This window comes from Ornithodoros turicata, chromosome 6 (assembly GCF_037126465.1).
Source record: "Ornithodoros turicata isolate Travis chromosome 6, ASM3712646v1, whole genome shotgun sequence".
Classification (NCBI taxonomy): Eukaryota; Metazoa; Arthropoda; class Arachnida; order Ixodida; family Argasidae; genus Ornithodoros; species Ornithodoros turicata.
In genome coordinates this window covers 86,952-100,000 of record NC_088206.1, presented here as the reverse complement: position 1 = coordinate 100,000, position 13,049 = coordinate 86,952, and the positions used below count along the sequence as shown (strand labels likewise).

The window sequence follows — 13,049 nt, the reverse complement described above, 5'->3', positions numbered from 1 at the left end:
AAATTGTTAACAAGCGACAGTACAAAACACACAACTACCACCAGCAATGTGCAAGTCTGTTTCATTTGCATGTGATGTACTGCTTGCGATATGCTTGTCTGAAATCGACAGCTCGCGGTTTATCCTGTCTGAAATCTCCAGGTGTCTCAAGATTGTTTCTCCTGGCTAGTAGACCCGTATGCCATGCTGCCCACCCTCAAACACGATAGTCCTTGAGGGTGCTTCAGGGGCAGCCAAGCCAATACAGGCTGCTGTACCTCCGAATGAAAATTTCAGACAAGCGTGTCACAAGCAGTACCTTCTTTAAGCTTGGTTTAAGTGCTCGTGACCCTTCTTGATTGAATTGATCAGTTAATGTATGCTCTCTTTTTTGCCTCAGGTTGTGCTGCCCTCATGAAGAAATGTGTCCAGTGTCGAGCTCAGATTGACAAGATGATGCCATTCATTGCCTGCTGTGGAGGCACAGGTGTGGCATCCTCTTATCATCCTTTATAAGTCTTTTATAATGCCTTTCTGGCCAACACTAACTGAGATTTGTCTAACCATTGCAGCACCTGCAGACCCGGATAAGGCAAGGACTCAAATCGTCCGCGCACCATTGTCCAAGTCGGATATCTCCCTAAACTTGTCTAAATTTCCAACAGAGAAGAACGAGAATTGTAAGTTCCCACGGAACAGTCATTTACTTATTCATCCACAAGGTGGCATTGTGTAGGAGAGAAAGGGAATACATAGCACAACAGAAAGATGTTACATTTGAAAACCTTGGAAGAAAAGAAAAGGAAAGGAAAATGAGACAAATCATCAACTCAAGTACCAATGCAGAAAGAACAAAATAACAAAACTTTATTTTGAGATGATAATGCTGAAAGAAAATTGCATAAAGCATTTGAAAAGGCATCTCCGGAGCAGGAGATGGTACGGTCATGTGGGAGATTGTTCCATTGAGGTATCATTTTGACAAAATCAGAATTTTTGAAAATAGACATTAAAAAATTGCAGGGTTTAACCTTAAGCATATGGTCTCTCTAGGCAATTGGAAATAAAATTAGGTGAAAAGAGATAATTGTTAGGGGGAATGCCACATAAATCAAAATAAATATCTCTGAGAAGTTTTAAACAGGTCTTGGGCATACATTCTGTGCTTTTCTAGTGGGCTCCATCACAGCATGTTTTTTAAATATAAAGACTGGAATAATTGTTTGTAACAAATCTTGCAGCTTGGTTGCGTATCTTCTCTAATTTCTAAATTAGACCAATCTTAGAAGGATCGTGCATTGCACTGGAATATTCTAATACATGTTGATTGAACATACGACTGAAAAACGATTTATTTAACAACTCTGGAGGCTTCCTTAAAATTTTGTTTCATGAATCTGAGTGTTTTGCTAGCCTTATTAATATGGCCCTCAGTTTTTGGGTAAAACCCGATAAAGCCCGTTTTTACAAACCAAGGACTTGAGCCGCACACGCGCGAACTACGGCAATCGCGCGACCGCTCCCGACTTGCTCCCGGCTGCGCCGCGTCTTACTGGTGAAGTAAACAAAACACGTCGGGTTTGGATTTGTGGACGCTTGCATGCACGTCCGATTTCTAGCGTGAAAAATGTTCCTTTGGTAGGCGTCACCATTTGAAAGTTGGCTTCACTGAACTGTGTACTGCAGTCAAGCCCACTTCAACGAATGCTTAGTGTTGCTTTAAGTGTACGTTTGTAGATTTAGCGGAACTTTTCGATTCATTTATTTGTGTTACGGGAAAGCCGTCTTTAACCTATGACATCATACACTTTGTTTAGTGATATATTAGGTTAGATTAGTGCGGCTGTGGCAGCTTGCCTCGCACTCCCAACTTCATTATCGAAGTGGCCATGGCCCTATTAATCTAACCTAACTTCACTAAACAAAATACAGAAACTCTCACTAAACTAACCTAAGACATCATCAACTTGGTTAGTTTAGTGATAAGTTAGATTAATGGGGCCATGACAGCTCCCCTTGTCCCTCAAAATACATTTCAATAATGAGGTGAAGCTGCCTTGCAGATTGGCAATGCCAACCAAAGTAATACCCTGGTTTCGTACCAAAAATGCCCTGTGTTTTTCACACCCGAAGAAATGTAGTCTGCTACATGAAAGCTTGTGTCAATAAGTAAGTTGAAAACTTAAGTTAGTTTAAGTTAAAGTTAGATAAGTTAACTTTAAAATAACTCTTGTAGGGAGTATCTTGTATCAACAAAGTATGCGGAGTAGTAAGGAGGATGCAGCAACAGCCAACGATATACGAGGCATACCAACGCGAGCGCGAGCATGCTCTCAACGCTCATCGATGGATGATGCTTTACTGAACATGCAACTTATTCTTTCTATGAACAGGGGCCAGTGCAAGCCTTAGTGGTTATACAGTGAATTATCAACCAGTTTCTTAATAAATATTCTTTCATTTAATTTCAACACTCCACAGACAGACCGCTGTGGCGTCGCTCATGATCTCAGTCTCGCAATGTAAAACCCCAAGTATTAATTAATTTCAACACATAAAATTCTTTTTTTTTTCACCCAAAAATACATCACTTCTCAGTATATCACCCGATTTTACCCTGTTTGGCAGGTCCTGATTTTCAACCCGATATTTAACCCCCCCCCCCACCTCCCCTGATTTTCACAAAAAATAAAACCTGAAAACTGAGGACCCTACTTATTAACAATTTATCAACATGTTTATCCCATTTCAAATTTCTATAAATAATAAGACCTAGATATTTCTAGTCATCTACGATGTGGAAAACTTTGTTATTTAATTGGTAACTCAGAACACACTCAAAGAGAGTAACCGTGCCCAGGTAACGAGAGTACTGCATACAATGCATGAACGCAAGTACGTTCTACCATCTGTTCATGTCAGAGTTCAGTGTACTCCTAGTAAGAGGCTACTAGAAGCTGTCATGCCTTCACCTATTTCCTGTGTTGAGCTGCCCTCGGTTGGAAATGACCGTGTCTTGCATTCACTTCGGAAATATGAACAAGTGGGAACCCTGCATGTTACCTACTATCACCCAGGAATATGATCACATTTTGGATAAATCGGACTACCATATTTAAAAAATTACCAGTGTCTGTCGGATAAACGGAAAATACTAAACCCTAATCATTATTCATAAACCATTTAGAATAGCCAGTCAAGAATTCAGGTCCATCATGTGCAACACACACGTCCCATTCAGTTACCTTTAGAATATTATGTGTTCTTAGATGTCTGATTTTTATGAGCACTGATTAGCATCAAACATTGTACACGGTGAAGAAAAGAGTTCTAGACTCATAAGGTAGTGAGCACTTTCATTTATTGAAGGAAGGATGCGCCCATGCGCACACTCTCCTAAAACCCTCACCCAGCCACCCCCAAAAGTTATGTAATTTTAATATCAATACATTTTATATGAATTCACTCAACCCTCGATTTACGAATTTCCTCGCTTTGTGAACGGTGCCTCCTGGGAAAATTTTGATAGCGAAAGTCAACAGTTCCACAAACGTAAATATTGGCGATTGTGCTGCGCCCAGTGTGGACTTATGGCTGTCAAATTTTTGTAGAAATCTTGTGAAAAACCCAGTGATTTTGACTGGATTGGTGTGCTATAGCGATAGACTTCCAAATTCATGCACAAACATGCTACCTTTGCTTAGCTAATTTGCAAGTTCAATTAACAAAATTAGCTTAATTAATGTATGACACGAATGCATACGACCTCAGTCTGTGGCAAAAGTGTATTCCAAGTATAGTTTGATAATTTTCTGAAGTAAAACCTATTTTTAGGAATTTAATTACATCCTCTCGTGGAACACCGTGTATTTGTTCCTGAGCAGGAATCACACAGGAGAAACGATTGCAAAGTATCTTCAAAAATAAATGTAATGCCACATCACTGTGCATTAGCTATCATTCTAGCACTCATTATAAAAATATAGATTAATGAAAGATTTTTCCAGAAATGGTAGCCGGTCATAAATCATCGTTTCACTGTAGCAGTAGCTAGCTGATGTAGGTGTAACACCTTCCTCCTCTATAGAATTGCGACACCCCACTAAGACGAAAGGCCTGTGCATATCCTTGGTTGCAACCCCTCGTTTTGGGTGTGATGAAAGAAAAGTATGACGTGGTCTGATTGACATAGAACAACATGGGGGGCTCATTTTTGCTTCGCTTGAATTTTCGACGTGCTCTGGCCACTGTGGAATGCACTGCATGGCATTGTGGAGACCACAAATCTATACACGAGCAGCACAGTTTTAAATCTAGCATTGGTGTAATAAAATATAGCATCGGAGGATTAATAAAATGCTCAGTTGTTACCAAATACTGTATCTCCGTTAATGTGTAATGGCATTTGGCAATGTTGTCTGTAATTTGAGGAGTTTGCTTGGCCAAAGGTGTGAGCAAAGCTCAATGTACAGCACAAAGCTCTCATGCAATACAGTCAACCCTCGATTTATGAACCTTCGATTTATGAATTCCCTCGTTTTATGAACCTTGATATCCGAATAATGAATGGAATTTCTGGGAACCAACTAGGAGTTGACCAGCGTTTTTTCCGTCAATTTATGAACGGATCATTCCGAAGTCAACAGAAACCTTTAAAGGGATTATTTTTTGGTCTTATGAATGACGCTTGAACGGACAAAACGTTTTCCAGTTATTGCACCCTCGGTTCTTAACCCCTCGAAATCCGAACAACAAACGGGTTTTCCGGAGTCGCACAAGCGGCGACCAATTGTTCCTGACCTCAATTGATGAATAAGGTGGTCGCTGTCACCCAGAGATTAATAAACGGAGGTTAAAAATCCCGCAGGAAATCCGAGACCAGTCGAGTGCGAATGTGGTGACATCTCTTCTTTCCAAGATTGACACAGCGGAATGCATGGTCCAAAGAAATTAAAGTCCAAAAATCCAAAACCATTAAAATCCAAAGCAATATTAAACAATTTAGTATTGCATAATAAACAGAGTGTGAATGCGCTAACGTCTGTTCTTTGTGAGGTTGATACAGCAGAAGGCATGGTCGAAAACAAAATTACACAATATACTGCATTATAAACACAATCCCAACTCGGAAATACTGTTCGATTTGCTCGATAGTATGCACTTAACGGAATTTTCGATTTATGAATCCCTCGATTTATGAACGATTTTTCGGGAAACCGAGGGTGTTCATAAATTGAGGGTTCACTGTATTTGGATTAAGGACGGGGAGTTCTACAACCCAGAAGCAATTTCTAATAAATTTGGGCACTGAAAAAGTGGGGTATTATTTGTACTCGATGTACTGAGAAGATGTACAAATTTGACCAATCGCCTTGCATGACTCCAAACTCTTGCAACACTATAGAAGCTTGGTCTTCAACATAGACTAATGAGAATAAATTTTTCAATAATGTGGCCTAATAAAGTAGTAATGCCTGAGCATAGTAACAAACAGAAGTGAAAACTTTGCTTCCTGGCAAGGGATGCACACCCAGGAAACATTGGTGTAAAAGCAGCACATTTCAACCTGAGTATGTCTGTTTGGGAGCTGTTGGTTTGGAGAAGTTTGGCTCAAGACAGCTTCTATTTCTGCCCTCTTGGCACGAAGATATTTGGTGTTTATGGCCAGACAGTGCTTTCCACTGCATAAAAAATAATGCTCTACATCACTGGGAGCTACTTATTTTGTGGGCTTGCTGTCTTCCCACCCAGCTTATGGTAGAATTCCTCTCACCCTTTCTGCTCAAAGGCACATAAAGAGAAATATGCTATTCTTTGTGTTTAGGACTTGCTTTGTGTAGCTAAATATAGAGTCACTGATTCATTTTTTCTGACAGCAATTTGTGGCATTAGTGAACGGGCTTATTGGGGATGTGTCAGTTAACGGCAGTGCCTCTTTGGTGTTCCCGATCACATGACATTAAGGTGTGATGTCCTCTGGCCAGCACTCCTGTTGCATAGCTAGCCATCCTTGTATGAAACTGTTGAGGATGTTGCTTTGCTGTGTTTACACAGGAATTGCAGGTAGGTTGGACATCTTGGTGAGAAAAGTAAATTTCTGTGGTTTTATCAGGTTAAATAAAAAAGTCAGCTTTGAGAGACTTTGACAACTACTGTTTATTTTACAGCACCATCAACATCTCTCTTGTCATCTCTTCCTGGTCATGTCATGAACAATGGAGCACGGGACAACACCCACAATGACTTGCAGAAGTTGCAGCAGCAGTTGCAAGACATAAAGGAGCAGGTGAGCTCATTTCTAGTGCTTCTCCTGAAATGATAATCACGGATTTGCAAAAACTGTTTCTGGTGTTGAAACAGTTTGTTCAGTGTTTGGTAGTTATTAGACTGGCGAAGGAAATGAGGTGAATACTGTAGCACCCTATAATTTCATTACCTCACTTTTTTCGCAAATCGAGCACATATTCGCGCCCACTAAATTTTGCGAATGTTGAACAAGACTAGGGAACAGAAAGGGAATGCATCGTCCTGGATATATACCACCAGCTTGCTTGCTTCTTATCTATTTTATCATTCTTGTAAGTACCTCAGCTACAACCAGAAACTGCCAATTCCTAAGCATTTATGGTTATTTCCAACTCCATTGATGAGGGCTTGCTTACTATGAAGAAAGAAAAAAGGAGAGAACCGTAATTTCACGCGTATTAGCCGCGGCTTATGCGCGATTTTTTTCTTCTCGCGGGTGCTCTGTGGCTTATCCACCGGTGTGGCTTATTTGATGACTATTTTTTCCTGGTAGTCTCCCCATACGCCTGTTTTAACGAAAGGGCCGACAGTGTCTCTGGAACAGCACTGCCCTGCTGATGCACGAACAGTGCGTAACAGGGACGGATCTACATTCGAGTAAATTGATCTTCCTGGTGCATTCCCGCAAGCAGTTTTAACGAAAGTGCTCACAGTGATTCACGTCTTCTGGAAGACCACTGACCCATCAATCGATGAAAAACGCAAAACAAGCACAATCCGATCTTGGTAAACCTCTATAGACCTGGCCTCCTTTATTGCACACTATGCTGACCCCGGAGTATGGACCACAGGGTTTATGGCCTTCTCTATGGTCTCCTTTGTCGCACAAATCAGTCGTCTCGTATTGCCCGCGGCTTATCTGCCAGGAAATTTTCAAAACATTCCCAAAAACGCGTCCTGCGGCTTATACGCGTGAAATTACGGTAACTCAGGGGAAACCATACTCTCGGTGTGCCACGCTTCAATGTTTTACTTATCATTCCTAGTCGAGAGTTATACTGGAGCTGAACCAGTTTCCTCAACCGGTAAAAAAATCATGGCCAAAAGCATGGACGCGAGAGAACGGAAGGCTCCCCACATGTTCATGTGCAAATCGTGTAAATGCTGCCCCAACAAACAACCTTCCGCGAACTTGAGGTACAAACAACACCCAACCATAGCAAGCTTGGGCTTCGAGGCGTAGTCCACAGCCCACCCATTACGAGTATGCATATACGAAGCATACAAGCGACCACAGTCTCTTTCACAGACTGTCCATGATGGAAAAATGAGAAAATGGTAAGTGGAAGAGAGGCCCCTCTTGCTCAGAGCGAACAGTGCCACAGTGCAGAGCATGGAACCAGACGACAAAAGCACGATTTTCATTCACACAAGACTCAAAAGCTATAGAGGTTTGGTCCAAGTTATTTATTGCAATCTATTTCTTGACTGTTGCTTTAGGGAATTACATAACTTAAACAAAACTTACATAACACAAATATCACAGCCGTGCGTGTCTAGAGAAGCCAAGTTGGTGCAGCTCCCATAGACTCCAGTGTATTAAAAATTTGGTAAACTTCAATTTGTTAAAAATCATTGGCTCATTTCGGGCCTTCAAAAAATGTGTCATTCCCTGGGTAAACCCCAAGGAACACACCAGTTTTGCATAGAAATTTTGTGCGGTTAATATGAACTGTGCAAACAAAAATTGCTCGTGGGCTTCCTTAAAGGGGTTGAGAAACCACATGCAACCCACTCCATTTCATACGTTGTAGTTCATGGATTCGACATGCAAAGTCAAACATACCTTGATTTGAACAGTCTTTTAACTGTTGGGGTTTTAAAAGTGCAATTTTTTCAAGTCACCCCTGACGGTGGCACCAAACAGTGCTGAGAGGTGTCGGCAGGCAGACAGGAAGTGACGTTTTAGCTGTGTACGCTTGCCCGAAGTACCTGAAGGTCACCATGATGAAGGTCGTTCTCCGGTGACAGACTCCCTTTACAACAGCCTACGTCGTCATGGAAACAAAAGTATGCACTTCCTTTCTCCACTCTGAAACGCGACTCCAAAAATGGGCGAGGAGGTGAAGAGTTGAGAGCGATGGAGGAGCTCGCCCAGTGAGTGCAATAGCTTCGTAATGTGGGATTGCAGAAACATAGCATGTTAATGTGCATAAATTAATAATTACAAAAAATTTGGAAATGGTTTCACAACCCCTTTAAGAAGCGAGTCCGCCTTAGGAACTGTAAACAATGAAGCAAACTTGTATATGAAAGCATTAAGTGATATGTTCTCAAATGGTTAAAGCTTTGGCAGGTTTTGTGACCATTGTCAGCTAAGTGTTGTGTCCATCTTAAGTTATTCTCTATAATAATCAATGTAACGTTATTTTGTTATTGTATTTAGAGTTGACCCTTGACTTTTGTAGGTTTGGCTTTCATGAATTTGATTATTGGTCAGTTTCCACCACATTTTGCCCCCCTGTCCCCCACTTTAAAAAATTGGTCAGTGGCAAGGGTGGCTGCTGCTCTTCACTTTAAATCCGTTTTGAGCTTGCTTGCTCACACACCCATGTGTAGAGCACGTCAAGTTTGTTTTGCATAACCAGGGACACATGGGGGAAATGCTGGATTAGCCATTACTGCAGCCAATGGCTGCTTTAAAATTCACCTTCATGTTATTTGCAAACTTGAACTTGTCAGGACCCTGTGCCCCAAACGCTCACTAAAGGCAAGCGCCAACTATATGACACATCTTGTCCTGTACACATTACGTTGAATAAGCAGTATTTTGGTGATAAGTTTGCATTTTTCTTTTCTTTATTCGTCCCGACTGTGGTGTCTAGTGAGAATAAGCCACATCAATCTACTAAGCTCTGCTGTCAATTTTTCCTACCAGTGGGAGACAGTTTTGAAACTATCCGATTGTGATGTTCTAGGTGGCCATAACTCAACCATTTTTGTCTTTCGTGCAGACCATGTGTCCAGTGTGCCTGGATCGTCTGAAGAACATGATCTTCCTGTGCGGTCACGGAACTTGCCAAATGTGTGGGGATCGTATGTCCGAGTGCCCCATATGCCGCAAATCTGTGGAAAAGCGGATCCTACTATATTGACAGATACCTATATTGACTTTACCCAGTTACGACAATTATAGAATGGTCAGTGAGCAGAAAACCCAAGCAGGCTAGTGTGGATTCTGCATGAGTTTCCTTGAAGGTTTACGCAGGGAAGAACACAGGCAGGCTCTTGTTCTTCCTACACTGTATCTCTATATTTCAAGTATCCCTATCTCTACTGATGTAGAATGCTCCACAAGCGTGCTATTTCAGGGAACAAGTAGTTAGAATTGAAATTAGCTCGAGCCCCATTATCATTTTTTTGATGCCGTAGGCTCTTTTACGGCTGAATGAAGAATGAAATGCAGGCTGTGTTTCACAAACCACAGGGAACTGAAGGATTATGGTATTTGGCAGTTTTATTGCAATGAAAATAGCCACATTTCAGATGTTGCTCTATTGGAGGAATAGGTTATATGCAACTCATACCAGTATCGGACACATCCGAAAGTGGGAAATCCAGCATTTTCGTACAGATAGATTGTAATCACTATGGCATACAGGTATTGAAACTCTTTCGTACCTGTACTTTTTTAGAGTGAATCAGAAGATTTCACAGTGCTCATTCATGTGTCATTTGTAGAGGCGAGTAAGTAAACTCCTACCTGGCCTCCGCACCGTGCCTGCAGATGTGCCATCAGCGACAGGTATGGATTTTCTATCTGCATAAAGGTGCGGGTATGTAACAGGACACATGGTCACCTAAAACAATAACCTTGAGCTGCCCTATTTCTGCTGTGCTGTGACAAGTAAAATTTTTGCTACCTGTGTGCGTTCAAATTGAGATTAGTTTTCCTTATGTAATATATATCGGTTTGCTTTTCATCTGTACGCCGTTCACTTTGTAAACTGCGATTTGGTGTGCTTCATATGTGTATAGCATGTTCTTTAACTTTTGTATCAGTACTGTTGTCCATAGGAGACTTTCTGCATTATATTCATGAGCATTATCTCCAATGCGTAACATAACGACTATACAGGTGGCTAATCAGTTATGCAACTTTGCCGACTGATGTGAAAAGGATATGCAGTGATGATCTTGTATATTATATAATAATAATAATAAATATTATATATTAATCTTAATATTGTTAAGCAGAAAGATTAGACAGGTGTAGCCAATGGAGCAGTTTTTAATGACGGCCATAAAGGATGGAAGCTGAGACCAGAATAAATTGGGCGCGGTCTCGCGCGATGGTCAGAGTGATGGGGATGATTGCGATCCGTGATCTTCCTCACAATATATAATATTAATAAATATTATTATTATATAATAATTGAAGTAAATTTCATATTCTTATATACTTTTTCATATGATTAAGGGGCTGCAGCCTCACAGTGGGAGACAGTTTATCATATAGGCAGTATATCATATTATACTTGAATGTCTGCAGTTCTTCTTGAAATGGCAGGTAAGTGGGTTCTTTCGGCTGAGTATTCATGCCCACACAACATCCACGAGGTTTGTAAAAAAATGGCTGACCTGGTAACAGCTAGTGCAATCGGACATTGTCGGTGATCAGACAAGTAGCTCTTGTGTTGTCCAAAAACCAGTTGCCGGCTAAACTTGGATTGAATTCTCCGTCTTTCCCTAATACGTGTAATGCGAGATCTTGATAGCAAGCGTCCCAGACAGCTGTTTTTCACTGCTACCTGCGATATATTGCCTGAGAAATAAAAAGGTTGTGCAAGTTGCGGAATATGTACGTACCACCCACTGTATTTCTTGCGACGGCTTTGTGAGCTCAAACACTTGAGCATTCGTGTTGGCTCTCGTATGTGACGACGTACCAGCTATTGTATGCTCTATTTCAACTTGGTCCAATAGGCCAAGTTTGGTTACTGATCCCTTGCAATCGTTGAAAGGACATTCTCAACACTCTATAAAATGTTTGTTAAAAACAGTGCACCCTGTAGAGAAACTTGTATGGCAGAAATTTTTATGCCAGTTATCTGATGACTACTTTTCCCTGGTATTTTCCCCATACGCCGGTTTTAACGAAAGGGCCGACAGTGTCTCTAGAACAGCACCGCCCTGCCAATGCACGAACAATGCGTAACAGGGTCGCGTCCACATTAGAGTAGACTGACCTTTCTGGTGCCTTCCCTCAAGCAGCTTTAACGAAAGTGGTGACATTCATGTCTTCTGGAAGGCCACTGACCCGTCAATCCATGAAAAACACACAACAAGGGCACAATCCGATCTTGGCAGAACACTAGAATTGACCTCCTTTGTTGTACACCATTCTGCCCCCGGAGTATGGACCACAGGGTTTATGGCCTTCTCTATTTTCTACTTTGTCGCACAAATCAGTCGCGTCGTATTGCCCGTGGCTTATCTGCCCGAAAATTTTCGAAACTGGTCCTGCGGCTTATCTGCGTGAAATTATGGTACTTGAAATTTCCTCAGTGCAGTGGCGTCACTAGGCTACGCGTCACCTGGTGCGTGAGCTCCTTGTGTCACCCCCTCTCCCCTCCCCAATGATGGATCCCTTTCCATACCAGTCGCTATATTGTATCACAGGCAGAAAAGAAAATCCCATGTTGCCGCAGAGAAAGAGGGCTTCTGGTGCAGCCCACCCCCCTCCGTGTGGCCCTCCACAATGTGGTCGAATGTCAATGCGGTCCACGACTCGATTTGAGCTAGAGGTTCCTTACCTAAACACTTAATGACACATCATCATCTATGCTGCTGTATATTTTTCGTTCCCTCACATGTCATCAGGCAAATCTCTGTATAGTTCCCTGTGAAGTCAACCCAGGATGCACGATGCCCCAAGCAACGTCACCACATCGGCAGGCACATCGCTTGGCAACAACACGCCACCAGACCGGTTCTGCTCAGCTCGAAATGGACATGGAAAGCGTGTATCAATTTCTTAGCTCAAGTGGACCCTCGCGCTGTCGAACATAAAGAGCGAAGGTTCTACTTCCGTTCTTTCTCCTTAAAAGCTACTTCAATATTCACGAAATATTTTAGTTGTTGTAATGTACATGATGGGTAAAAAAAAAAAAGAGAGAAAACTTGTTCGTAAGTTGCTCTGTAACTCCGCTAGGTGGTAACGCCTCCAAAACTGGCGGTAGCGTAGAAGGGACTGGCGCACCAGTCTTAAGAGGAGACGTGAGGGTCAACACAAACCTTTTTGTTTCTTGATAGATTATGGTGAGAATTGGCGCAAACGTTGATAATGCCTCCAAAATGAATTAACCAATGACGATAAAACCTGAGACACGGAACAGAAAAAAAAGACAACATGGCACGTTCTCCTGTTTTTACACGTTTTTCGACACGTTTTACAATGTACCAGCTCGCCTGCACCCTTGCACTTCTACCATGAATTAACCAAAAAAGTATAATATCTTAAACACTTTATTTTTTACAAAAGTTTTTATCTTTGCATTTTGTGCAGGGCCTGCAGAGTTTCTAAAATGTGATGGAAGACTGCTTGAATGGAGTGTATTCCCAAATGTATGGTTGAGGTCATGACATCCTTGGTTTTTCAATTTCCAGCACAACAATTTTCGGTGTTCATTTGTTTGCACGTGGATGCAACTGATACATGAGGCGTAGAAACGTAATTAGCATAAATTATAAATTGATTTACCTAAAAAAATAATAATGTCACGACCTGTAAGAAGGTTCAGTGACCGTAACAAATCAAAAAA

The 13,049-nt window shown here is 41.5% G+C and overlaps 1 protein-coding gene across 1 annotated transcript in view; it reads left to right on the top strand.

Moving 5' to 3' along the window:
- The window catches only part of LOC135398739 (E3 ubiquitin-protein ligase MIB1-like), a 116,841-nt gene extending 106,181 nt beyond the window's left edge, over window positions 1-10,660 (top strand). Inside the window, exons 19-22 of the mRNA XM_064630128.1 lie at window positions 380-466; window positions 552-659; window positions 6,147-6,265; window positions 9,240-10,660. Coding sequence (XP_064486198.1) covers window positions 380-466; window positions 552-659; window positions 6,147-6,265; window positions 9,240-9,380 — 455 coding nt within the window. The 3' untranslated portion in view covers window positions 9,381-10,660. The remainder of the gene's footprint in view (window positions 1-379; window positions 467-551; window positions 660-6,146; window positions 6,266-9,239) is intronic.
- Window positions 10,661-13,049: the final 2,389 nt, after the last annotated feature.